Source organism: Pinus tabuliformis, chromosome 6, assembly GCF_031772625.1.
Source record: "Pinus tabuliformis cultivar Carrire ecotype Pingquan chromosome 6, CPIR1, whole genome shotgun sequence".
In the NCBI taxonomy this organism is placed as follows: Eukaryota; Viridiplantae; Streptophyta; class Pinopsida; order Pinales; family Pinaceae; genus Pinus; species Pinus tabuliformis.
In genome coordinates this window covers 246,059,271-246,087,165 of record NC_142292.1, presented here as the reverse complement: position 1 = coordinate 246,087,165, position 27,895 = coordinate 246,059,271, and the positions used below count along the sequence as shown (strand labels likewise).

The following is a 27,895-nucleotide window of genomic DNA, read 5'->3' as shown; positions in this document are numbered from 1 at the left end:
TTGAGCCTCATCATATACATTGGATTGGTGCCAAGAATCTTCTGAGATATCTTCGGGGCACAATCACTCATCGATTGAGCAGGAGATGTGAGGCTGCATGGTTATTATGATGCTGATTGAGCTGGCCGTGTGGTGGATCGCAAGAGCACTTTTGGACGCTGTTTTTCGTTGGGTTCTGCTTCGATTTCCTGAATGAGCAGTAAGCAGAAATCCACTGCCTTGAGCACCGCCAAGGCCGAATACATAGCTACTTGTATGGCCTCTTGTGAAGCTGTCTGGTTGAGGAAGCTCTTCAGTGAGCCGTTTGGACATGTGCTGGATACCACTGTGATCTTCTGCGACAACCACAGTGGGATCTAATTATCATAGAATCCCGTGTTTCATGATCGCTTCAAGCATATAGATATCAGGTACCACTTTATCTGGGATATGGTACAACGAGGAGCAATAAGGCTCCGCCACATTGGGACTGATGAGCAGGTCGCCGATACTCTGACAAAGCCCCTGGGGAAGGTCAAGTTCTTGGCCTTCCAAGAATGACTTGGAGTCGTGGAGAAACCCTCTTATGAGGGTCCTGTTTGAGATGGACATTGAGCTCCGGGGGGCTTGGGGTACTTTTTGGAGTGATGAGCAACCATAGGGTGAGTGGTTCAACCTTCCCTTAGTGGTTTGCTGTGTACATGGTGAGTGGTTCAGCCTTCCCCTGCTATACCCCTTGGCGACATGTAGGCAAGATGAGTGGTTCATCCTTCTCCCGTTGAGACATCCTACCCATGCAGTCTGGGACTCATGGGAATTACCTCTCATCTAGGCAATCAATAGGGAAATGAGAATAGGGACCATAGTACTATCGATGGACGCATCGTGTACTACTGTACTCCGGATGCTAGGATGACCGATATTGATCTGGGATCAATTAGAATTGACTTCGGGTCAGTAAGAGTGGTATGAGACACTCTCTTTTGATTGGATCTAACTTCGGGCGAGTAAGAGTGGTATGACACACCCTCCTTTGATTGAACTGACTTCGGGTTAGTAGAGAATGGTATGATACATTCTCGATCACTTCTTCTTCTTCATAGTTTAGCAGAGCAGAGCAGTGCATTGATGGCAGCGATAGTACAGATTGGCAGATGGATTAGCAGGAGTTCTCACTAGGGCCAAACTCCACATGGGTCAACTTATTTATGACAATTGATATTTTTCTTGGATTCCTCTTTCCGTGAGGTGTAGGATTGATCTAAATACCATCCGATTCTAACATGTACAAATGAAGTTATGAATTTATTTTGATTGTGGTCAAATTGTCAAGGTCGGCTATCAAACTTATGTAGGTTCATAAGCCCAACAATCACGTCTATTCATCCTCAACGTTGCATATAAATAGGAGGTGACTTAGCTTCATTTGGACACAATCATCTTCGCACTTCTCTCTCTCTCTCCTCATTGATTGGGTACGAATTTCTGGGCCTCTCTCTCTCCTCATTGATTGGGTACAGATTTCTGGGCCTCTCTCTCCACACATCCAAAATTTCAAGAAAGCGAAATTTCAAGGGGCCAAAATTTTAGGATAACGAAATTTCAGAAGGTTGAAATTTCAGGAGAGGGAAATTTCAGGAGACCAAATTTCTGGACAGTTTGACTAAGCGTTGACCAACATGCATTGACCTCCTTTGACTGTGTTCTTGTGAAGGCTATCTCTGTTTGGGTAGGCCGCATTTCTGGGCACAAAAATCGAGGCTAAATGTTGACTGTTGACCAACGTTGACTGCAACTAGGGCTGACCGTAGGTGCGCTGTTTGACCAGACTTTGATTGAGCTGAATTTGGCTGTTTTGAGGGCTGTTTTTTCTTGTTGTTTGGAGGCCGAAGTTGATTGAAATTGATCGATTTGCTGAGGGTCAAATCTACCCTGTTGACCATCGTTGACTTTTCTGGTTAGGGCTCTTTTGCTTCCGTTATAAATTATCAGATTTATAAATTGTACTATCTCTCTCTGCTGAACTATTGAAGACTAAAAGAAGATTTGGTCAAGGGTTTCCCCAAATTGGGGTTTGTGCCTGGCTGGTGCCACATCTTGTGTCCTCGTCTTGGCTTGTCTTCTACTGTTTATGTTTATGTTCTATCTGCATTTTATTATCATGTTGATGTGATTGCTAATATGAATATTGATGTTGGGCTAATAAAGAAATTGAAGTAAAATTGCTCTAAAGCATATAACATACCATTGTTGCCTAAAATTAACAGAAATATTATTAGCATCCAATACAAACACATTTAGATAAGAAAAGGAAAAACAAATATAAAAGATAATACAAGGAGTAAGATACTTAGCTTCGGAAAAATGGTGAGGGCTCCCTCTTAATCCAATCTCGAGGGATACCTATAACTTTAACAAAACAATTCAACAATTTTTTTTTTCCAAAGCATGTTAAACCTATAAGTACTAAAATCAAAATACAAAACAATTCAAAAACATAGAATAGAGGGACTTAGTAGTATAAGTCCTTTATTTCCGATTCTTTGGCCTTGTTCTTCTTTGGAGATCCTTCTTTGGCAACATTTGCTTGATCCCTATTTCTCTTTATGTTTCTCGGATTCTTAGGATAATCGCTTCTATAGTGACCCATCTTGTGATAATTGTAGCATTCAATCTTGGATAGGTCTACCTTCCTTCTAGGCCCTTTAGACTTCTTGAAGGTTCCTTTGTTCTTGTGATGAGCGGAATAGGCAATTGAAACTTTCTCCTCTTCATTTTCTTTGTTGCTTACTGATGAAATTCTGACTTCTTCTTGACTACATGCATTCCATAATTGTTCAAATGTAGGAGTTTCCTTCCAAATGTTGAGACCTGATGAAAAGACACTCCAAGATGTTGGTAATCCTAGAAGTGCAGTGATTACAAGCTTCTTTTCGGGTACTATCTCATCTATTGCCTGGAGTTCATCCCTGACTAGCTATTCTTACAAAGAAGGATGCCACAGTGTCTTCCTTTGTCATCTTTATAGTTCTTAGTTCGTTCTTAAGACGTGCAATTTGACCAAGATTCTTGATTGTGAATAATTTGGATAAGGCCTCATACATCTCTTGAGCGAAATCTATGTTGGATATAAATGGGCTGAGGTTATCCTTTATTCCATCCACCATTAGGGTCATGGCCAATATATTTGTTTCTTTGAACTTTGCCTTTTCTGCATCACTTGATTCATTTGTAGGCTTCTTTACTTTTCCTTTGACTAGATCCAAGACTTTATTCTTCTCGAGGATGAGATCTATCCTCTTTTTCCATGCCCTGTAATTGGATGCTCCTTCTAATTTGTTTTCTCCCTTCATTGAGTTGGATATTGTTCTTGAAGATGGTAGGCTTGACTTCTTATATGATCCTTTTCCTTCATGACCCTTATTCAAACTTCTTAAAACTTCTTATTCTCCTTTCAGTAGATCTTCAGGGCGCCTTTTTCCTTCTTCTTTACCTTAGCTTTGAAACCATGTTAGAAATCCAGAAAAGTAGAAATATTTTATTTTTGTTGATAATTACTTGCGATATTCTCATGTTCTTATTAACTTTCTTGCGTTCTTCTTTTAATCGAGTTCATCAAGCAATTATCAATAACCATAACATGAAGATCAAAGACACCAGATGTAGGCGGACAACCGGGGCAAAACACATGAAGATCAAATACACCAGATGTAGGCGGATAACCAGGGCAAAACCCCTATCTAGGGGAAAACCCGGTTAACAACTATTTCTTTATTTGTTTCACGAGATGATCCAAGATTCCTTGACCTAGACATAGACTTCCTCCAATCACCAAGTCAGCTCTTTCGCTTCTTCTGTTGATGATAACCTTTTGGCAACAACTTCGATCTTGATGCAGCAATAGATCTTCAGCGCAACAAAAACTTCGACCTAGTAGAAGCAACAGAACTTCGACCCAGAAACATCAACCTAGTAGTAGCAACAAAACTTCGACCCTAAAACTTCGACCTTCTAGCAAATTCACATGTGTGAGAGAGAGACAACCGAGAAACTTTGACTTTTATCCTTCTCCAACAATTCTCCTTCTCTTGGAATTTCACATTTTTTTTGCTCCTCCTCCTTCTATATTGAACTTCTGTGAGCATGTATTCCAAATGAATCGAATTGCACTTTATAGATACCCTTTTCTGGAGTTCGAATAACCCTCATGCAAGTCGACTTGATTAGGTAAGGGCCGACTTGGTGTGGAGGTGACAAATGACTTATTTTACTCGTTAATAATTCTTTTTACATGATTCAAAAGCCCAATAAGGGTCTCATTAAATGGACAATGACTCTAATGACTTAGTATAAAACTTAGAAGTCCTCAATGGGGACTTTGACCGAAAATATGATGACGCAAGCATGAAACCCATGCTTTAATAAGTCATAATAATAAATAAAAATTCCTTTTTCTTTTGTTTGATAAATGCATTTCATTATAACTCAAATACAGTTATGAAGATCGAACCTAGTTACATTGTTCAACAAGAAATAATGGATCAACCCCATATCCTTCATCTCAAACTCACTTGCAAGATTTCTCTTCCACTCTTGGATGTGCTTAATGCGCTTGTCAATATTAGATCGTCCACATATAGCACCAGAATAAGTGACTCACCTCCAACAATAATTTAGTAGAGGTTGGGGTCTACTTCACTCTTGGTGAAGCCCAGTCCTTGAAGGTAACTGTCTATCCGAACATACCATGCATGTGGAGCTTGTTTACGCCCTTACAAGGATCTATTGAGTCTGCGAACGTGAGCATCCTTGTTGCGTGTCTCAAATCCCTTTGGCTGCTCAATATAAATCTCCTCCTCCTCAACCCCATTGAGGAACGCGGTTTTAAGGTCCATCTGGTAGATCCTCCACCCCATCTGTGTTGTCATAGCCCTGACAGACGAATATTTGGCCACTGGGGCAAAGGTGTCGTCATAATCAATCCCCTCTATCTGCGAGAACCATTTAGCCACAAATCTTCCCTTATATTTCTCGATGTTGTCATCAACCCCATGCCTGATCTTGTAGACCTAGTGCAACCCATGGTAGATTTGTCCTCTGGCCTCAACACCACCTCCCAGACATCATTCTTCATGATGGAGGTGTACTCCTTGTTGGAAAAAAGTGTCATTGATGTCAAAGGGTGAATGGGCTGACATTTGTTTGGTGATATGCGTGCACAAGATAGTGAATTTGGATGCAAGAACACTCTAGATTGGTATCCCTTGTCACGCCATTTTGTTTGATAGGTGGCACGCTTTGTGGGTCCTCTTGGTTGAAGAGATATTCAAGTTTGAAGATTGATGCCCCAAATAGATGGGTGGAGCATCAACTTTTGCCCCATTATATCCATAGCCTTAATATTTATTGTTGCCCTAGAAGGAGGTCAAAATTGTGATTTGAATTAGCCTAAGTCCATTTGTCCAAGTCAGCTTTGAAAGAGGACATAATGAAAGACATTTTTTTTTAAAGTGGCCTAAGTCTCCTTGTTCAGGTTGGCCTGTTAAAGGGGTTTATTGAATGGAAAAAGTTCATGTTTTCATGGGTAGGTTAGCCCCAAATTGGGCCTTCCTCCAACACTATATATTACCTAGCCGTGGAGTATTGAAGCACAACAATTGTGGCATCTATTCCTCAATCAGGGATCTCGAATTTGTTGGAATAGTTTGAGGTATGAAAAGCAAGGATCAAGGACAATGGAATGAGTATTTTGCTGATCTGAAATAGGAGACTGAGATCTCTGTTAAAGTAATTCTTTTGAGTTCTGCTCACATCGTTTGTTTAACGTTTGAGGCAAGATCCGAGTTAGTTTTTGGACAGATTCGAGGTAGTTTGAGGCTAGATCTGAGTTCTTGTAGGCTGCAGGACAGAAGGCTTGTTAGGCCGAATTTCTCAAGTGCCCTTTGAAGCAGACCCGAACATGAAGCAGTTCGAACCTAAGACACCTTGAGGAAGATCCAACCTGAGACACCCTAAGGCAGATTTGAACTTGAGACACCTTGAGGAAGATACAGGTCTGTTCTAAGGCCTTGTTGAAGTTTGTTTTGAGCCCATTAAAGCAGTCCTTGAAGTGGAGATTGGAAGGATGTTTAAAGGAGGTTAAATCACATTCCTTGAAGCAGAATCAACAAGCATATTAAGGGCTCCTTTGAATACAAGGCTAAGAACAAATGTAAGGGCATATCAAAGAGTAAGGAGGCACTCTAGTATTGATGTTCTAAGGTATGAAATATATTTCTTCTTTTGTTATTAGACTCTGTATTGTTGAAGATCATTATAGATTGCATATTATAAGTCAGGGATGTGGCAACTTGCAAATTGGACATGACAAAGGAGCAAATTTGAAGTTGTAAATGGCTTAGAAGAAAAGCAGTGTTTGAAGTGTATTGTAATTGGGTCATTGTCTTTGGTACAAGAGCCCAAGAGTTTTGTTTTATCTTTTATTTTTAAGGGTGGCAGGGTGGTGCTAGGCAAGGAGGTTGTAGCTTCCTTTGGGAGGTTGTCACCTCCTTCTAGTGGGAATTGGTAAACCTGGGGTTGTAGCCCTTCCAATTGAAGCTGGTAAATTGGAAGTTGTAGCTTCCATCAAGAAATAAATAAATTGTTTATATATATCTTGTGTTCCTTTGATGTGATGTTATTGGTTAATGCTTTATGATACTAAATTGGAAGAAAAAGTGAAATGTTGATTCACCCCCCCTTAGTATTTCCTACACTCGTCCACCATGGCATCTCTCCACACCTGCTGAGTGGCTGCCTCGTGGTAGCTAGAAGACTCAACATCCAACAACTTGGTCATAATTGCCATATATCCTTTTTACCTCTGTGGCTATCGAAATGATGTAGTAGGAGCACCAACTTGCTCTTGTGCCTCCTAGATCAACTGATTTGCCCATCTCGCTCTCTTTCTCCCTGTATAGGAAGTCGCCTGAGTGGGATCTACTCTCTACTCCAACTGCGTGTGCCTCTTGTCCTTATGCTGCTTGGCTTACCCATCAACATTTATAATTATAGTCTGAAGTGATGGTTGAACTTCCTGCTTGGGAACCTGTTGCTCCTCCTCCTGCACATGCTCTAAGGACTTACTCAAATCCCTTCTCTCCTCCAACTTCACATATCTCCTGATGATTGTCTTTTTGAGTTCTGGTATATGTATCCTTTATGCCTTGTATATCTCAGTATAGCCCATGAAGATGCCCTTTTCTACTGTGGGCTCCAACTTCTTCCTTTTCTCTGCTGGTACATGGTAGTACACCAGACTGCCAAATATCCAGAAATTTGACACATCTAGTTTCATCCTGGTAAAAGCCTCCTCTGGTGTAACTTGCCCCAACATTCTGTGTGGGCTTCAATTCTACAAGAAAATTGTTGTATTGCATGCCTTAGTCGAAAGAAACTTGGGCAACCCATGGTAATGCAACATGGCTTTGGCTGCTCCAACTATGGTCCTGTTCTTGCACTCTACCACCCCATTTTGCTTAGGGTTATATGGTGTAATCAACTCTCTCCCGATGCCCTCCTTGGCACATAACTCCTTGAATGCATTTGAAGTGTACTCTCCACCATTGCTAGACCTTAATGCCTTGATTTTTTTGCCAGTTTGGTTTTCAACCAAGGCCTTGTACTCCATAAACTTTGAGAAGACGTCATCCTTCTTCTTCATGAAAGTTTCCAGGTCTTCCTCGAGTGACCATTTATGAAGGTGACATAATGCTTGTACCCGCTGAGGGACACTGTAGAGAAAGGGCCCCAAACATCTGAATGAACAAGGTCCAAGATACCCTTGGCCCTGTTATTTTTGCTAGGAAAAGAGGTTTTGGCATACTTGCCAAGTGTGGAGCCCTTACACGCCACCTCATGCTGATCCACACTGTATTGTGGCAGCCCTGTTGACATCTCCTTGAGAATCTTTGGCGCACTATGGTGTAGATGCCCCATGAACCTATGCTACAATTCCCCAAGTTCGCTGTTTGAGGCACGATTCCCTCTATTGGTTAATGTTGCGGCTGTCTCAAACTGCAATATGTACAAGCTCTTGTGGCTAACTCTGATTTGCTTAGCAACCTTGGAGTCTGAAGGTTTTCTAAAACCCCTACCTTGTCTGAAGGTCACCTCATACCCCTTATCGTCCAATGCTAAAACTGAAACAAGGTTCTTCTTGAGGCCAGTTACGTAAAGGACATCTTTGAGATATAGAGGATTTCTAGACTCCCTCTCAAATCGAACTGTACTACTACCCTGGACCCGACACTTACCATCATCTCCCCTCTCAATGTCAAACTGCATGTCCCCTTTTGACAGTTTGCTGAAATACTTCTGATTTCCCATCATATGACAAGACGCACCCACTGTCCACATTCCATAAACTGGTAGCCATTCAGCTTGCCATGCAAGCGATGAGAGAAAACTCATTTGCAAAATGAGAAGATAACTCATCTATCTCTATAGAGGCTGCTACTTGGTCCTTCGTGGACCCTTTCTTTTAATTAGGGAATTTAGTAGCATAATGCCCAAATTGGTGGCATGAAAAGCATTTGATCTTGCCGAGATCCTTTTTCTTCTTCTCGCCCTTGGAACTTGGCTCTCCACCACCATTACCCTTTTTTCCCTTGTATCTGCCCCCTTTGCTGGCTAGGGCAAAGTTCTCTGCATGTTCTTCAATCTTAACCCAAGACCCAACTTGTCTGCGAATCTCTTCTTGGACATAGTCACCCCATAATCATTGCCAATCTGGAAGCTTTTCTCTAGCACAAATCCCATCCGTGAAGGCTTGCCATGATTTGGTGAAACCCAACAGAGAAAAATTCACCATATCTCTATTTGGAAATGTCTCGTTGACACCAGCTAACTCTTCCTTTACTTGGGAAAATTTGGTGAGGTAAGACACCATAGAATCTGACTTGGCCATTTTAACATTCTTGAGCTTTTCCTTCAATACCAACTTTTTGGCCTTGCACGAACGTTGATAGAGACCAATAATCGCTGCTCACATGGCTTTGGCTGTCTTCTTCCCAGTCAGGTGAGGAATAATGTGGTCTTTGACTCTCTCTTCAAGATGATTCTTCTTGCCTTGGCATTGTTCTTGTTATGCTTAGCTAACTGCTGAGGTTTAGTGGGTGCAGCTGGGATATTATCAACAATCTCCCATATCCCTTGCTCCTCCAGTGCCACTGCTAGCCTTTCATGCCATGAATAGAAGTTAGACAAACCATCCAATCTGTCTTCAAATCTGAGACTCTGATACGCCATACTGCCAATTTGCACTGCTGAAAACAAATCACACTGCCCAGAAACAATGCGCACTGCCCAGAAGCCCTAGCGGCTGAATCGATCTGATAAACTCACTCCCTCTGAATCACAGAACGTGCTTCTGAAGATAAAAACTGTGTTCAGTTTTCAATCAGAGGCTATGCTCTGATACCATGTTAGATTTCCTTAAAACCTAGTAACTGATTCACAATTTTGTAAGTGTAAAAACCAGAAATACAAACAACTGCTGCACTGGAAACTTAAATTGCAAATACACTGATTTTTCTAACTTAGCACGTACAACGGAAAATAAATAATAAATCTGAAGACAAACACATTCAACACATAGAACACAAGATATACCTAAGAAATTCCAACTTCGGGGAAAACTTGCTCCTTTGTGTGTATTCTTATTATCTTCTGCAAAAATGGTTTTCTTCAGAAATTTACAGCAAGGGAGAACTCCTTTTTCACCACAGAAAGACAACTGATCAACCTCCAAGATAAGTTGATCTTCCTTCTGCATACGTGATCTGCTGAAAGGCCATACATATCTGCCTATCTATGAACACGTGTGACTGCAAATCTCTCCTCCCTGCGCACATGTGCGAACTGGAGAGTGCAAATGTTGTCTGAGCTGAGGCAGTTTGACCCTAACTCGATCTATTCCTCCTGGACGCTGAACCCGTGCGATCTGTTGAACCATAGTATTTTCCTCTCACTGATCTGACACACTGGTTGTGCTCAACTGTCCTGCCACTTACTCTGTTTCCTCTTATAATTTCAATCTTAACCCTAACATCTCTGTCGACGACTGAGATCAAATCATGATGAAGGGCTAAGATTAGATCCTAAGTCAGCTTAGGTATTTTAAATTTTACCTAACTTTAGGAAATTGTTAAAGAAATTAATATTCTGTTAAAGTGGCTGTGTTGTGTGTCCCTTTGCTAGTGTTAGCACCTAGGCAAGCAGAACCCTTACTTCTATATTGAATAGCATCCTGTTGTAAATAATTTCCAGTGCAAGTCAAATCCTTGGAGATATTCGAGCAGAAGTTTCCCAATTCTAATGAAATTAACAGTTTTTTTGTAAGATTGCCATATCATTGTCAAGTATAACCTTCCATACAGGGACTACAAGTGTATAGAAGGACTATGACTTTCTGCAACCATGAAATTGTAAATAGCTCAGAGATCTGATTTAATTATGGAGATATTCAGCAAGTCCAATGTGCTTTTTGATTGCTTTCCTTCAGTTTTTATGATTAATTCAATTTGAAATGGAGTCCCTGGCACCTATATTTTCGTTTCTTCATTTATCTCGAGTGTATCTTCACATATTTGAATTGCAGCTTTAATATCTTTCTTTTCGTGTGGGTTTTAATTTCTTACTGACTTGTCTTTGCAGGAGTTAGAAAAGCTTTCATTAAAATTTAATGAGAACGTTTTGGATGCAACAAAAAGCTTTGAGAAGCTAATAACTGACAAGAAGGATATTGAGGGATTACCACTGACTGCTCTTGGTCTCGCTGCTCAAACAGCAGCATCTAAGGTATCTCTTAGCCCATAGGCCAACACAAACTTCTATCAATGCAAGTCCTGCATTGCTGAGAGTTGAGACCGTCATATTTGTGTTATTCTTGATTTTGGTTTGTCTATTGCTTTCTTTATTGTTCAGGAGTAATTTATTTTTCTGTTTTACGTTATAGATATTTCATACTGTTCTGTATTTATGCTGTCAAGGGCTCAAGGTCATTCATATCTCTGCCATGAGTGCTTTGTCTGTGTCTAAATGAAGAGATGAATTACTCTATCCTATTATAAGCTTGTATCAGCATTTAAGAAAAACAGAAGGGTCTAATTCTGCATTTGCAGGGATTCATTCTAAACCTGCATTGATTTCCAGGGTTATGAAGGTGCAACTGCCGAGAATGGGCCGTGGATTATTACATTAGATATTCCAAGCTACCTACCAGTTCAACAGCATGCACGTGATCGCAGTCTTCGTGAGGAGCTCTATCGTGCTTATGTTACTCGTGCCTCTACTGGAAAGTTAGATAACACTCCAGTTATTGATCAGATTTTGAGACTTCGATTAGAGAGAGCTAAATTGCTCGGATACAATAATTATGCAGAGGTATATTATACCCTTTAAAATTTTTCCCTGCTATGCTGACTAAGGCTGATTGATTCTTTAATGAACTTGTCCTGTCTCTAGGTAAGTATGGCCATGAAAATGGCAACTGTTGAGAAAGCTGAAGAACTCTTAGAAAATATTCGAAGTGCTTCATGGGATTCAGCTGTGCAAGGTAAGAGGTTGCATTTGTTATAAAATAGTGGTTTAATATCAATATCCATCAAAGATGAATAATACTGTAGAACTTCCCTTTTAGAACTACCTATCTCCCCAGAATGTAGGCCATCATAAGCTTTATGAAATAATTACTTGAGGCGGTGATTGAACTCTCATAGCAGGTAAGGCATACCTGATCAGTTTGGACATTTTTTTGAATTAAAAGTTTCCTTTAACTATTAATATTTTGAAAGTATGTGCATTCAGTGCTTTTTATGCAAAAATTATGTTGCAAACAGAGCTACCACAGAGGGCTATCATAATTTCAAAATCAGCTGGCTAACTACAAATATCCCTGCAAGTTTTGTCTGCAACCATGAAGGTTATACATAAAAACATAATAGACACATTGTATGACACAAATACATAATGGTGGTAGGCCCAAGCAAAAACATAGACTTGTAAGATGTCTTTCCGAACATCATGTTGTGGATCATCACACTAGTTGGGGTTTGGCCTCAACTATCCCTACGAGGCTCGACTTCCATGATAACTGGGTCCCACCCATCAGTGTCCAACTTAGGAGGTTCCTCAAAGTTTTAGATTTCAAATGGCAAAGTCAGAATTCAACATTGCCAAAAATTGGTGAATAGTAAGATATTTCTGACGGACTCGCCCAAGATCTGTTTTTTAGTTGCTTCTGCCAGTATCCAATTAGAGTAAAAAAATCTCTTGGAAATACCCTCATATCCTAATCGATTATTTTTCCAAGTGGGGGTTGACAGGTTGAAGCTTCCATATACATGCGATGCTATTCATACGATAAGCCAACATAGCATGGAGAGTCTTGTCATTATTAGTTATGTAACATAGTTTTTGTTGGACGTTGGATGAACCAGCTCTTGCTGTGTGTTTCGCGACATATTCTTAAGCGCGTCTCGTGAGTTTTTGTTGGACGTTGGATGAACCAGCTCTTGCTGTGTGTTTCGCGACATATTCTTAAGCGCGTCTCGTGGATCCATTAACTCTAGCAATGCGTTTGTTTACTAACAACTAACAGGTTGGACATCCTTGGGGTTGACAGGTTGAAGCTTCCGTATACATGTGATGGTATTCATACGATAAGCCAACATAGCATGGGGAGTCTGTCATTATTAGTTATGTAACATAGTTTTTGTTGGACGTTGGATAAACCGGCTCTTTCTGTGTGTTTCGTGACATGTACTTAAACACCTCTCGTGGATCCATTAACTCTGGCAATGCGTCTGTTTACTAACTACTAACACTTGTGGGTTTTGGTGTAACAACACTTGTGATTCTGACAAGTGGTATCAGAGCCAAAGGTCCTGAGTTTGAATCACACCCGACTCGTATTGGGGGGGGAGATTATTGGACATTGGATAAACCGATGCTCCTTGTGTGTTTCGCGACATATGCTTAACCGCCTCTCGTGGATCCATTAACTTTGGGGATGCGTTTGTTTACTAACACCTGTGGGTTTTGGTGTAACAACAATCGTGATTCCAGCAAGTTCGCAACAGAAATCGTGATTCCAACAATTTTCCCTTCTTTTCCTATCTACTTATGGTAGAATGGAGAGCCCCATTGGCTGAATAATATCTTCCGAGGCCATTGCTTAGTGCGCTTCCCTCTCTAGGAGATTGAAGTGCTAGTATTTCTTCCTCCCTCTAGTTTGTTGGTATACTGATAGATTGCCTTCCCGTATTCTGGGACTCTTTGGCTACTCTTGGTGACCTCTTGCTTGATCAACTGGAGATGAATGGGATCATTATGAAGGATGTTTATAATAGTGTTGATAATAACATTGCCGATTTTTGGCCTGAAAAAATTGCGATTTTTCTCAAATCGGCAATTTTTGAGAAGATGTCTTTTGGAACCTTGCCGATTTTTTGCCCATGCCAATGTTTACTGTTTTATAGACAATTTATCTTGGTCACTTGGATTGGGGATTTGAGACCCAATATGGCCTTTTTGTGGAGCGCTTGTTAAAGATTAGGGACTGTCTCATGGCATACGCCCCTTACATGCAACAACATTGGATGCATGGGCTCATGATCCCCCTAGGCCAATTCAGAGTGGGCTTGCGTCAACTTCGGGTGGAAGCTGAGCACCAAATATCTCAAGAGGAGAAATTATGCTAGGTTTGTTTAGACATGAGGGACATATAAATAAATAAGATAATTTTATTAATGTCCAACAAATGACCATAAATAGGTCAATGAGACTAAAGGATACAACCAATACGAGTACAATATGGAAGTGCAAGCACAACTCCTAGAAAATGCCAAAGCTAACTCTAGGATAAAATGAAGTAAATAAGGATAAAATAATAGGTTAGCCTCATAAACATGTATATAATCGGATCGTGTAAAAGGCTATGCGAATAAGTCCAGGGTTGGAGGTTGATGATGTCAAGAATGCCCAAGTTTGATGCTAACAGTGAGGGGGCCAATAGTGGCGTTGGCTCGCTAGCGAAGTCTTTTAGATCCAACGAAAAGTTTGGTTGCAAGATCTTGGGGGGGATGTGGAGTGAGGGATACTCTTGACATTGAAGGCCAAAGGAAGGAAGCTCTAGATAAGTCTCTGGCTGCTTTGGGGAGGAACCCATTGAGGGGGGGAGCTGTTCGGGAACCATCTGGCACTAAACCCTTTGATGCTTCGGGTGTGAGTGAATTGATGTGCTGTTTGGCACCTTTTCAACGGTCTTGAAAGTACTCGTTGGCCTCCTAAAGGATGGGGGGCACTGGGGGGAGACTCGAGGTCTCACAACTCTACTATGTGAAATACCTTGGAACTTAGATTGTCGCTTGTTGGTCTGATTAGCTGGATCAACCTGAATTAGGATGTGATTGTCCAAATCATCCTTAAGTGAGGTGGGGTATGTAGGATCTCATATTTGTGTCTAAATATTTCCCTGATGAAGAGGGTCAAGCATCTGTGGTTAGGGTATCATAAGAAGGTAGAGAGGGATCCTTCAAACTCTCTATATAGACAATGATATCATCCTCTAAGCTCATAGTATATGGGGCATCAAAAGTGAGGTGCATCTTGGTCTTCGCCTCCTTTAGGTGGCATAAGTAGTCGACCTTGTCAGATTGTGGTATATGGTGATCTATCTCCACCTAAAGTCGATGGGACCTAACTTGAAGTTGCCATAGTGAGATCTTGAGTGAGTGCATTTAGTGCTTGTGAGTACAAGGGAAGTAGATGATGAGGCCATCCTACAACTCCAAAAAATGCTCTAGGTAGGACATCTTTGAGCCAAGGCTCATCGAGGGGAATGTCTAAGTGACTGTTAAAAAATAGCGAGAAAAGCGATTCCTTGATTTGTGCCTTAATTCAAGGAGTCAAAGTCAAGTTCCTTTTTGTGCATGGTTGAGTTCCTAAAATTTAGGAGTTTCCCTAAAAATTAGAAGCGCATGAGGCAATTAACTGACGTGTTGAAGTTCAAGGTCAAGTTTTGATCTTCTAGTGTGAGTTGATTGAGGAAAAGCATGAGTGATTGAGTTTCAAGTGGTTGACTTGAAATAGGACGAGTTGCATGAGTAGTTAACTCATTCTAACTCATCAATCACAAAAGCACTTTCCTTAATTAGAAACTCACTAATTTTAGCCATTCAAATTGCTTTAAAAGGAGCGGAGGCACAAGATTAATCATTGTTTTGGTGAGCACAAGTTGGTGAGACAAGCAATAGGAAGCACAAGTTTGTGCGTGGAGCTTGTGAGAGGAAGAGTGTGCAAGAGAAGCTTGTGCACAGGTTGGTAGAGGGAAACAAAGATCAATAGTCTTGCAAGGGTTTCAAGCTTAGAACAAGCAGGAAAGACAAGTGTGTCTTTCAGATTGAAACAATTGTATTTTGTAAGAGATCAATTGCTCAATTTTTTCTATCAATAAAATTCTCATCAAATAGAGGTTTTTCCAAGTTGGGTTCCCTAGTAAAGATAAATAAATTGTGTCTTGAATTGTGTGACTATGTTTTATTCTCCGTTGCTATTCCGTTGCACACTAGTAGAGAATTTATGCATCTTATGAATAGAACTAGGTTCAAAATTGTTCATTAAGCAACAACATAAATTCGTGGAAATTCTACATGGTGTTAGAGCACTTGGAACATAATTAAGATCGTCACAAGTGCATCTCATCAAGGAAATTGCATTCTACAGGAGCATCTGAAGTAGAGAAAAGGGTCAAGTTTGTGTCTCTTTCTCGTTTTGATTTGCCAAGGTAGGAGGGAGGCTAGTTGAGACTAGAAGGAGAAAATCTAAGCATGTTTTGGTACATGTCTCTCTGAAATTCAAGGTTGCAGAAGTCTGGTTCCTTGTAGGAGGCCGAACCTCAATCACAACAAAGTGTAGAGGGTCAAAGGCACCTTTTTTGTAGGGTCGAAGGTTCAGGGAAGTTGTTGGAGGGAAGCAACATTAGTCAAGGTACCTGCGCAAAGGATTGGAGAAGGTTATACCAGGTTGTGGAGGAGGTTGAAGAGCCTGAGTTAGAGCAGGTACAAAAGCCCTAACCATTGAGCAAGTACATGCACCGATTCGTGGAGTTTTCAAGGTAGCTAATAACGTCTTAGAAAAGGTATGTGTTTGTCCGTCTTGTGATTAATGGATGCTAGGTGTTGAGTCCAGGTTGGACAAGTTGTTTGGCACCTTAAGAGTAGTGAGGAACGCTGCTAGTAAGAGCCCTAAATGCATACCTGTGAAGGACTATTATGTCTACTAGAAGAGGTAGTTTTAGAGGCCCTAAGTACAGTTCTTGTGAAGGACTACAAGACTGTCAGTGGGCAAGTTTTTTTTGAGAGCTCTCAGAGGAAGCAGGATCACTTACCAAGGGTTGAGAGCATATCACTGTATAGAGGGAGCATCGAACTTCATAACTTGGAAAGGGAGGATTATGGTAGTGTTGGAAGATAATGGTGTGGGAGAATTTGTGAAGCAGGCTATCCCACCACCACAATATTCCCATCAATTGGCCCAACATAATAAGAATGATATCAAGGCAAAGATGATCATTCTAGAAGAGGTGAAACTTCAAAGATCATATAGTGTCTCATATCCATGAGAAGAAGCCAACGTATGAGATGTATGTACGATACAATCCCGAAGTTGTATCAGAGTACCAATGATACCAGGAAGCTTGCTCTTAAGAAGAAGTTGAGGAGTATTCGAATGAGCCCATCGTCCCATATTTGTCAAGGTTCACTTAGGTACGAGATGAACTATAGTGGGGTGGGCGAGGTTGTATCTGATCATGATCTTGTGAGTTTTGCCTTACTTGGACTTCACAAGTCGTGAAAAGGGTTCCAAGTTAGTGGGAGAGAGAACTTCCCAAATTGGGAATGGTTTTGGTCTGACTCCATATAAGAAGAGATCTGGAGAGGAACCGTAGAAGGAAGATTAGTTATGACAAGACGAGGAGAAATGTGCCCTGGCAAGCAAGGGTAGCAAGGCTAAGGGCAAGAAGGGCCAAGGAGAGGCCGAGTCCAATGAGAAGGGAAAAAAGAAGGATCTAAGTAAGAATAATTGCTTCCATTGCCATGAGTTTGGACACTGTGCTTCTAAGTGTCCTGGTAAGAAGAAGGGGGCCGAGAAGGATTATGTTGTTGCATCAATGGAGGTAGATGACTTTTCTGCCTAGTTCAAGAAAGATTTCTCATTGATTGCTTGCATGGAAAGCTCAACAGAGAACAATATGTGGTATATTAATTTAGGAGCTTCCTTCCACATGACCAAGAACATGAAGAATTTCAACCACCTGAAGGAGAAGGACATGCCATTTCAAATTGAGCTAGGAGATGATGGTCAATACTCAACTAGAGAAGTTGGTATTGTCAGCTTTCAGAGGGAGTCAGGTAATCCTCTTCATCTCAGAGATGTTTTCTATGTTCCAGGATTGATACAAAATCTTGTTTCGGTAGCTACTCTTGAGGGCAAGGGATATGATATCATCTTCAACAGAGGTAAGGCGTACCTCCAACACTTAGCTTCTGGATGTAAGAAGCAAATAGGTGTGAGGGCGAAAAATATCTACAAGTTGTAGGTAGAGACAGGTGCAACCTTGAGCAACAAGGAAGGGAATAGTCAGAGTAGAGAAGTGGTGGTTGAGCGAGAGCAGGATAAAGCTCTCAAGATGGAGTCTCAGCTAGTATCTCAGTTTCAGTCTAAGCTAGTTGGTAGTTGGGTTGACCAGTGGGATGATGATCATGAGGACCATAACCTAGGGCGAGTGGAGGTAGCCACTCAGTCAAAGAATTCCAGTACAGGGAGAGTTCAAGCCAAGCGGGCAGAGGATTTGGTTAAGGGAGATCAAAAGAGGGTTGAGTCTCCCAACATCAAGAAGCAGACACAGAGGTACACAAGGTACATGGCACTTATGAATAAAGTGGTGGACTCACAGATTGGTGGGAAAGAATAGGTCTTCAAAGCAGGTTCCGCAAGAGAAAGCACGGAAGTCTTCTAGTTTAGAGGGAGCAATTGCAGCAGTGGAGAACTTGGTAGAGTTGAAGATAGATCCAGGTGGACAAGGTTCTTCCAGGAACACCTTCCTCACTAAGAGGGAGTGTTGAAAATTAGCGAGAAAAGTGATTCCTTGATTTGTGCCTTAATTCAAGGAGTCAAAGTCGAGTTCCTTTTTGTGCATGGTCGAGTTCCTAAAATTTAGGAGTTTCCCTAAAAATTAGGAGTGCATGAGGCAGTTAACTGATGTGTTGAAGTTGAAGGTCGAGTTTTGATCTTCTAGTGTGAGTTGATTAAGGAAAAGCATGAGTGATTGAGTTTCAAGTGGTTGACTTGAGATAGGACGAGTTGCATGAGAAGTTAACTCATGCTAATTCACCAATGATAAAAGCACTTTCCTTAATTAGAAACTTGTTGATTTGGGGTAGCATCGGATGTGCTCTAGCCATGAAAATTGGTGGAGAGGCTAAAGCACATGAGATCTCCAGGACCTAGAAATGGTTTGGGTAGATTCTAACCGGTTTGGGAGATATTAAAATAATTAATATTTTTAATAGAGTTCCTAAGTCTAAACTTAGGAAAAATAAAATATTAATGGGTATTAATATAAAACTAGGTTAGAATGTTCCAAAAGTCATGGATCAAGTCAAATCTAATCTTAGCCATTGATTAGAGATTTAATCTCGGCCGTTGATGGACCAATGAGAAAAGTATAAGGGGAGGCTTGAGGGTCAGTTGGAGGATACACCAGAGTGATCAATCATTCTATTCTCTAGAGTGGGGTTTGCGAAGAGATATAGAATCAATGATCAACAACGAGGGGCAGTGAATACATAACAAAGAGGCAGAGTTGGTACCAGAGAGACAGTGCAGAGTCGGGAGAGGTTGACGCAGAGGCAGTTGGGTGCTACGCAGAGGCAGCTAAGAGCTGCGCAGAGCCAGGAGAGGCTAGTGTGTGTGACGTAGAGGGTCTAAGGGTTGACGCAGTAGCTCCGAAAGCTGACATAGAGGCTAGTAGAGCTGACACAGGGCCAAGAGGCAGCGCTGGGAGGTTTTCGTGGGACAGATTGGGTGCTAGTGAGCCGGGAAGGGTGACGCAGTCCCTGTCAAAGTGACGCTGAGCAGTAGAAGCTGCATTTGTTGCTGTGGGATCGTTCATCCAACGATTAATCAACTGAAATATCTGTCTCCGAGGAGAGGTACTACTGCCGAGGGCATTCTCTGTTGGGTGAGCCATTTTTGGCACCCTGGTTGTATTATGAAAACTGCATAATAATAAAACCCTCTAAATCACTGCATCGGTTTTCCCGCATTGGGTTTTTCTGGGGACATTGGTCCAAAAATAACGGTCTCACTGGTGCGCTTGTTTTCTTTAAGTTGATCTGTAGATGTTGATACTGTACTTGTGTTTATTTTTAGTATTTACATGGTAAATAACTTGTTAAGTAATTAAATAAGTAGGAAGAAATAAACCATATAGTACAGGAAGAATTTTTAACGGGTTAAACTTAGAAATTCCAACAAAACTCACTGATTTTAGCCATTCAAATTGATTTAAAAGGAGCAAAGGCACAAGATTAATCATTGTTTTGGTGAGCACGAGTTGGTGAGACCAAGCAATAGGAAGCACAAGTTTGTGTGTGGAGCTTGTGAGAGGAAGAGTGTGCAAGAGAAGCTTGTGCATGGTTGGTAGAGGGCCAAAAAGATCAATAGTCTTGCAAGGGTTTCAAGCTTAGAACAAGCAGGAAAGACAAGTTTGTCTTTCAGATTGAAACAATTGTATTTTGTAAGAGATCAATTGCTTAGTTTTTGCTATCAATAAAATTCTCATTAAACAAAGGGTTTTCCTAGTTGGGTTCCCTAATAAAAAAAACTGTCTTGAATTGTGTGACTGTGTTTTATTCCTTGTTCCTATTTCGTTGCACTCTAGTGGAGAATTTCTGTGTCTTATGAATAGAACTAGGTTCAGAATTGTTCATTACGCAGTAGAAGAAGTTCGTGAAATGATGAGGGATGTCCACATAGTTATGTGTATAGATGTAGGACGAAGCAATCGTGGATACATGAGTTACCCCAAGCTTTGTTTTTCCACCTTTCTACATTTGCCTTTTGCCTTTTCTTGATTTTTCTTTGTATTACTGCTCGGGGATCCAAGAGATGAGAGTATGTTGTGTATGACATAAACAATTATTACCCCCTTAAGGTGGGGAAGTTCATTGCCCACCAGGGGTTGGGACGTGTGTAGGTTTCTTAATGATGCAAAGGGTACTCATGGGGCCCTAGGAACTAGGGTGATGGCCATAATGAAGGGTTAGAGCTCATGGTTGTCTTTTGCCCACGTGCTAATATAATGTCCGACCGCCTTTTGCATTTTATAATATTCTTTTCTTTTGTTTCTTGCTTGTGGCCGTGATATGCTTTTAATTTTTTTTTAGCTACATCAACCTCTGGGGTAACATTTCTATGCCCGACCTAAAGTGGACAAGGGGAGGGGGGTACTAGTGCCTTGTGGACCGAGTGGTCATGTGGACCCAAAGAGGGAAGATGATGAAATAGGGCTTGTAATGTGTAAATGAAAGTGAAAAATGTGAAATGGGAAAACAAGATTGGGCTACCAAAATTAGTGTTTGCCAAGTAGTGCCCTTCCTGAAGCTATAAGCCAGTAGTGCCCTTCCACAGTTAATAAATTGTTGTTGATGAGGACTTATGATGCACTGTGTGTTATGACCATTATTGTGCCCGATGTTTCGGGTGAACCCTTCACCCCTGAAGATGGGTGAAGGGTTCACCCGAAACATCGGGCACAATAATGGTTGTAACACACATTTCTCCAGAAGTCCTCATCAACAACAATTTATTATTCCACAGTTAATAAATTGTTGTTGATGAGGACTTCTGGAGAACTATGTGTTACGATCATTATTATGCCTAATGTTTCGGGTGAACCCTTCACCCATCTTCAGGGACTAGAAGCTTCTAGTCCCTGAAGATGGGTGAAGGGTTCACCCGAAACATCGGGCACAATAATGATCGTAACACATAGTTCTCCAGAAGTCCTCATCAACAACTATGGGTGATGTTACCTATACTAAGCCAACTAAAATTAAATTAATGCTATGAACACCACTCACAAGGATACATACAATTAGACAAACCAATATAATCAACCCTATATAACAAGGTTGGACCAAACCCAAATGCTTTGAGGCTGCAATAATAAACTAATACTATCAGGATTGATTTAGTCACTAAGCTGATCAATTCAAAAAATAGGTCAAAAAAGTTGGAATTAAAGCTGACCAACCAAAAAATACATAAAATATTCAAATTTTGGGGAAAAAGCATATCTTAAAGAAGATCCATATACATACAAACCATTACATACCATATATACACATTTTTCTCATGTATATATGATATGATTGTTTTCTCATGTATATATGATATGATTGTAAGGGTGGATATAGCAAAATGGCAACTTATATAGACAAATTTGAGGATGCTGTTGAAAAATGTAACTAGGTTCCGTCTTCATAAAATGTATTTGTCAAAAGAATATTTATTATTCACTGGTAATTTTCATTTATAAGGAAAATTACATGTTGTAGATGCCGTAGGCATATGCAGAACGAGTGATCATAGTCATCCGAAATCTGTTAAGATCTGTAAAAGTCTGCACAAAAAAACCTGAGGAGGGTATTCTTTCCTGTATCTATAAGCATATACAAATATATACAAAAATTCAAAAATTTTGTCAAAATTTCACCCCTGGTGATTTACTGTTCTGTAGTCAATAGTTAATAAGTTGAAAATAAGTTAGGGCTTGTCAGCCCTCTGCAAATCCTGATCAATGTATGGTCTGTGGTAGTACTGGTAGATCTGCTACTGCCTATGCTCACAGATCAACCATTCCCCTCTGGGATGGTGCGTTGCCTATTTAGAAAGTTGATCTGCAGGTTGGTTGCGCTCCCAGTTGATGGAGAAGCCACTGCAGCAAACCAGGATCTAGTCATAGGTGGGGAGATAGGCGGAATTTGGGTAGCACAGGATGGCTGAACAATGTCCCCAGCCGCAACCTTTGGACTATCCAGACTTGAGGGCTGCTCATCCACAATCGGGTCTTCTGTCTGGCGATGCTTCTTTCCTTTGGATGCTGGAGGAGAAGATGGCGAGATGAGTGGACAATCTTTGTAAAGATGCCCAACCTTGTGGCATCTTCTGCATCTGAATGGGACACCTTCATAATCCAGGTTTTGTCTGCGTGCGTAGTGCCTCCAATGTAGGGTTATCTTCTCCTCCAGGCCTTCTTTGGTATCCAAATGAACTAGTATACGAGCCATGGTCATATTTCCGGTTGTTTCATAGGATTGGTCATGCTCCAAATAGGTTCCCAGTGCATTGCCGATGCACTTGAAGACATCTGGAGACCAATATTGCATAGGAAGCCCTGGTAAACGTACCCATATCGGCCCAGCTCCTAGCTGTTCCCTTTTAGGATCAAATAACGGATCCCATCTTTTCAGCAAGACCGGGGCAAATTCAATGTGCCAAAACCTAGAGAGTATCTAGTTTGTGTACTCCTCCCTGTGAAATCTAAGGGTGAACCACCCTCGCGTGAGAACCCGAATGGTGGGCAATTCTTTGAGTAGAGTGCCCCAAATCTCCTTGGTCTAGAGATGTAGTCTCTCCACTGTGTAATTCCGCCCACGAACTCGGCCCACCAGGACCTTCTTGGCCGTTTCAGCCACTTCTCCCATTGAGAGGTCTTCCCCCAAAGAGAGGTTGATATCCCTGTCAATGGCCTTCAAACACCTTCCTTTCTTGACTTTTTCAGACCTGCGTGCCGTCAGATATTCTTGGAGGAGTCCCCTGATGCCTTGGTTAACTGTCTGCAGAGTAGGAGTGGATTTAGGGTTTGGGATCGGTGTGCTGAAGCAGCCAGAGCGAATGGGAGTGTTGGGTGTCGGGTTGATAGGGTTAGGTACAGAGCTTCCAACCTAGGTGGGGAATGGGAGGGTAGCAGACCCAGGATGTGGGATGCCAGAGAATGTAGGGGTGCAGGACAGGACGAAAATATGAGGTGTGTGAGGCAGCGACGAGTCGAAGGTAGGGGATGGGTGGAGGCAGGTGCCGATAAGGTTCAGGGTAGCCGGGGAAAGCGGAGGGTAATCTAGAATGGATGCATCATCAAGATCGACAGAGGGTGGCAGGTGGGAAACAGATGGCCTAGGGCGGTTCAGGGTAGGGTTCGAAGCAGATAAAGGGTGCAAGGATGAACCAAAAGCACCGAACCCCGACACCACGCGTGGGTGAGTCCAAATTTCTTCATGGGGATTGGGGTCCTCGAAGTAATCAACGATGTCCAGGTCCATGACTATCGACAAGGAGCAGGTCAGAGGTGGTTACGGTTTGTGAAAGAGTCGGGTTGACTGCAAAAGCTGAATGCTAGGGAGCCCGTGGGTAGAAGACAGGTAGGGCGTTGGCAGTGCATTCGTGAAGGTTAGTCAAAACCGTTAGGTGCATCACTACACCGACTCAAGGCCACCATTTTCGCCATCCTTCAGAGCTCCTCAACAATTATTATAATCAAGGGAATCTTCAAAATAATTTTTATTATTGTTACAATGACTTATTAAAGCATGGTTTTCATGCTTGGGTCATCATTTTATTAGTCAAAGTCCCCATTGTGTACTTCTAGGATTAATAAAGAGTCATTAGAGTCATTGCATATTTTAGGAGACCCTTCTTGGGCTTTCAAATGATGTAAACATAATTATTTTAGAGTAAAAAATGAATTATGTAACCTCCACAACAAGTCGGCCTCAAGAAGATCAAGTTGGCCTCAAGGAAGGTAATTCAACCTCATTGGAAGGCTATATATACAAGGCAGTTCGAATTCATTTGTAGCATCTCATCTCTCTCAAGCATAGTTCGATATCTGAAGCTGGAACCTAGGAACCTGGGAAAAGTGCGAAGTTGAAGGAAGGGGCTAAAAGGAGTGCGAGTTTGGTCAAGGAGGAAGGGAAGAAGAAAATCGAAGTTTTGGTCTCTCTCTCTCTCTCTCTCTCGTGTGGGATGGTTTAGGAGATTGAAGTCTCCTTGTCAAGGTCGACGCTGTTGCTGATGCCAAAAGCAGATGCCGGAAGCTGCCAAGTCGAAGTTGCTACTTATGCATGAAGCTGCCAAGTCGAAGTTGCTAGGGTCGAAGTCCAAAGCTGTCAAGTCAAAGTTGCTATTGATGTCGGAAGCTGCAGAGTCGAAGTTGCTAGGGTCGAAGTGCTATTGCTACTAGGTCGAGGGTTGGATTGAAGAAGGAGGGGCTGGCTTGGTGTGGAGGAGGTCTTTGTCTAGGTTGAAGAGTCTCAAGGAAAACTATTGAAGGAAGAGATTTTGACTAGGTTTTCCCCTAAATAGGGGTTTTACCCTGGCAGAGTGCCTACATCTTGTGTCTTGAGTTTTTGTGATCTTCATGCACACATAATTTTGTAATTGCTTGATGAAAGATAATATAACTAATAAGTAAAAGAAGCCAACATAATTCACAAGTAATTATCAAGAAGAAATCTAACCCTAATCCTACTAGCATTGACTTCTGAACAGAGGCAACTAAATATGGACAACTGGTGGGGATTCTTATTTTCATTACTACTACTAGACTAGATATTTCATTTGTAGTTGAAACTTGAGATTCTTTCCAAGTTCATGCTGCAAAGAGAGTTATAAGGTACTTGAAGGGATTTCCAGACTTTGGGCTAAAATACACTAATGTGGAAGACTTCAAACTCGTTGGATATGTAGATTTAGATTTTGATGGTGATAAGGGAAATAGAGTGTCTACTTTAGGATACATCATGTATCTTGGACAGAGAACTATCTCTTGAAGATCATGCTAATAGTTTGTTCCAGTAGATTCCATTATAGAGGAAGAGTATGTGGTTGCTGCAATGGAAACAAAAGAGATTTTATGGCTCAAGAAGATGCTAGAGGATTTGCAGAAGAAATAGGTGAATACTACACTTTTGATTGACAACACTTTTGCAATCAAGTTGGCTAAGAATCCTAGATTCCAAGATAGAATAAATTACATCAACACAAAGCACCATTTGATTCTACATCATGTCGGGGCCAAGGTCATTCATTTGATATAGTGTTCCACAAGTGAGCAAATTGCAGATGTCTTCTCCATAGCACTTGGAAAAGAAAACTTTGAAAAGTTCAAAATGATGCTTGGACACACAAACACCCCCTCGGATTGCGTCAAGGGGGTATGTTAGATACCTAATCCTAGGGATTGTGGTGTATTGTAAATATTATTATTTTCATTTAGGAGAAATATTAAGAGTCGTCGGTGAATAGGAATAATGATGAGATCTCTTGGAGGATGAAAGCAAAGGTCATATTTCAATGTAGCTATATGTGGCTCACATTAATAAAATTCAATTAAGCCCGGAGTTATTCAATGCTTGTTAGCACCTTATTCCCCTTGTAAATTTCAATATTAGATTCAACCACTCCATACCTCAAAGGGTGCAGGATGAAGGGGTATGTGGTCCTGTTTTGAATATATGTTGAAATGCTGGGAAAATTGTTAAATGTGTCGAAAAACGAAAAGTGTCACAAAATCTACCTTTTTCGTGTTAGGTCCAATGAGCCTTATTCAATCACCAAACATAAAATGTGGGTCCCAATAACTTTTAGTTTTGATTAAAAAAAAAAATTAAAGTTAAAGCTTACCCTTATTTATATTATAAAGATAATTCCTACATAAATATAGATTGCAGTCCATTCCTACATGAATAAAATATAAACAATGGTATATATGAATTTTAACTTTAAGAATCAAGATCAAAAGTTAGTGACAATCCCAATAAGGAGAACTATTTTTAAGTTTTTTTTTGTGAGCCTTTAAAAGAGAATGTGGGTCTGAGCACCTTTTTTGGGAAGAAATGCTGCCTGAACATTTCAGAACGTCTTGAGATCCAGTTTCACGTTTTGAAAAGTTTCAATGCTAGAAATGGAGAGAGGCAGATGTTTCCTGCTAGTAAGGTTTCATCTCTTGGTAGGGTTTACCATCTCAATTCACCCTTTTTTGTGCCTTCATGTGTATCTTTTCATCTTTTAGCATATAAGAGTGGTCTGACACTCTCACAGTCCATTGTTAATTCCCTCTGTCTGTTGGAAAATTAGAAAGACAGAAAGTTTTTCTTATCTTGATAACTACTTGTGATTTCTTAGCAATCTTATTAAATTCCTTTATCTTCTTGTCATCAAGCAATTACCAAAACATAAATGCATGGAGATCAAAACAACAAGGACACAGGATATAGGCTATCAGCCAGGGCAAAACCCCTCTTGTAGGGGAAAACCCAAAAATTCTCCTCTTCTTTTAGAACCAAATCAAATGAGACAACCAAGACCCTTGACCAAGGTAAAAATCTCCTCAAATCCACCAAGTCAGCCTCCCAAGATTAGTCCTTCCAATCAAATTCTCCAATATTGCATTAATACTGCATCAACACTGCATCAACCAAAATTTCCGCTCTTCTGCATCAAAATTTCGGCCTTACTATAGTCTTGCAACTTCGACCCCTTCTTGCAACCTAGAAACTCCCACATGTGACAAAAAAAGAGAAAATTTGGCTTCCTTTTGCTAGATACGTGTTTCCTTCTTCGCTATGATTATCATTCTTATTCTAGGTACTTTTGACTTCTTTTCTTTCTCTTACAACTGTTAAACACACATGGACAGCAAAGGCAATATGAAAGATAAAACATGCAATACATTTTTTTTATTAACATGAGATATACATTTATGGTACATTATGTGACTCTTGGGTTTCAGATCCCAAGGTCTCTTGGACTGCTTTTGTTCATTCGACTTCCACACTAACCCATTGAGGATTAGGTGTCCAACATTCCCTCCCTTAATCCGAAGGGTTATGTATGAGTCCAAGAAGAGAGCTGTAATACAAAATGTGCAAAAAATGCATGGCAACACTAGGCTGAATGTGCTCTATGAAATGTTGGTATAAAGGGCAGTGGTTTAAGGATGACCACCAACACTGGAACGCTTAGTGCAGTTCCCGGAACTCTTCCAAAACTGGCAAGAAACTGAAGTTTTCTGCTAGAGGAAGTGATCCTATTGTTTTAAAGAGGGAAACCTTCAACCATAAAAGGGAGGTCTCACCCCGCATAAAAGGTAAAACTTCAACCTGAAAAGGGAAGTCTCAACCTGTGATGGTTTAAGGATAACCAACAACTCTGGAATGCTTAATGCAATTCCTGGAACTCTTCCAAAACTGGCAAGAAGCTGGAGTCTTCTGCTAGAGGAAGTGTTCCCAATTGTGTTCCTGGAATGCTTCCGAAACTGGCAAGAAGCTGAAGTCTTCTGCTAGAGGAAGTGTCCCAGATTGCCAACTGAAGGCATGTTCACGGGCATCTTTGTCTTTGGCTACAACTCTGAAACTGGTGTGGCAGGTTGTGGCTCAGGCTCGCTTGATGTGGCTTTGAAGCTTGTAGATGACCATCATTTTCCCCCCTGTCAGATACAATGTGAGATGATGGAGAAAACCCAACTGCAAGACTGTTCAATACTCTGGAACAAGTTCTGACATGTGTTTGGAATATCTTCTTGGCTGTTGATGCCCATTGCCAAGAAGCGATCCATCCAAGATGAATCTTTGTTCTTGCAGGATGTTTGTTTTTGAAGCATCTGTGTGAAGAATGGCTGGTTTTATGACAGTGCTTACATGGATGAAGATCAAAACAGTGATCTTTCAGATGGCCAACTCGATCACAGTGTTGGCATTTCTCAATCTGATGTTGTTGTTGTTTTTGTTGCTGTGGAAGAGGGGAAGAA

At 41.0% G+C, this 27,895-nt stretch overlaps 1 protein-coding gene across 1 annotated transcript in view; it reads left to right on the top strand.

Annotated features, from left to right (window-relative positions):
- LOC149258308 (putative cytosolic oligopeptidase A) overlaps positions 1–27,895 on the top strand; it is a 324,987-nt gene that overhangs the window by 75,508 nt on the left and 221,584 nt on the right. Inside the window, exons 5-7 of the mRNA XM_089415126.1 lie at positions 10,675–10,818; positions 11,173–11,403; positions 11,485–11,575. Coding sequence (XP_089271252.1) covers positions 10,675–10,818; positions 11,173–11,403; positions 11,485–11,575 — 466 coding nt within the window. The remainder of the gene's footprint in view (positions 1–10,674; positions 10,819–11,172; positions 11,404–11,484; positions 11,576–27,895) is intronic.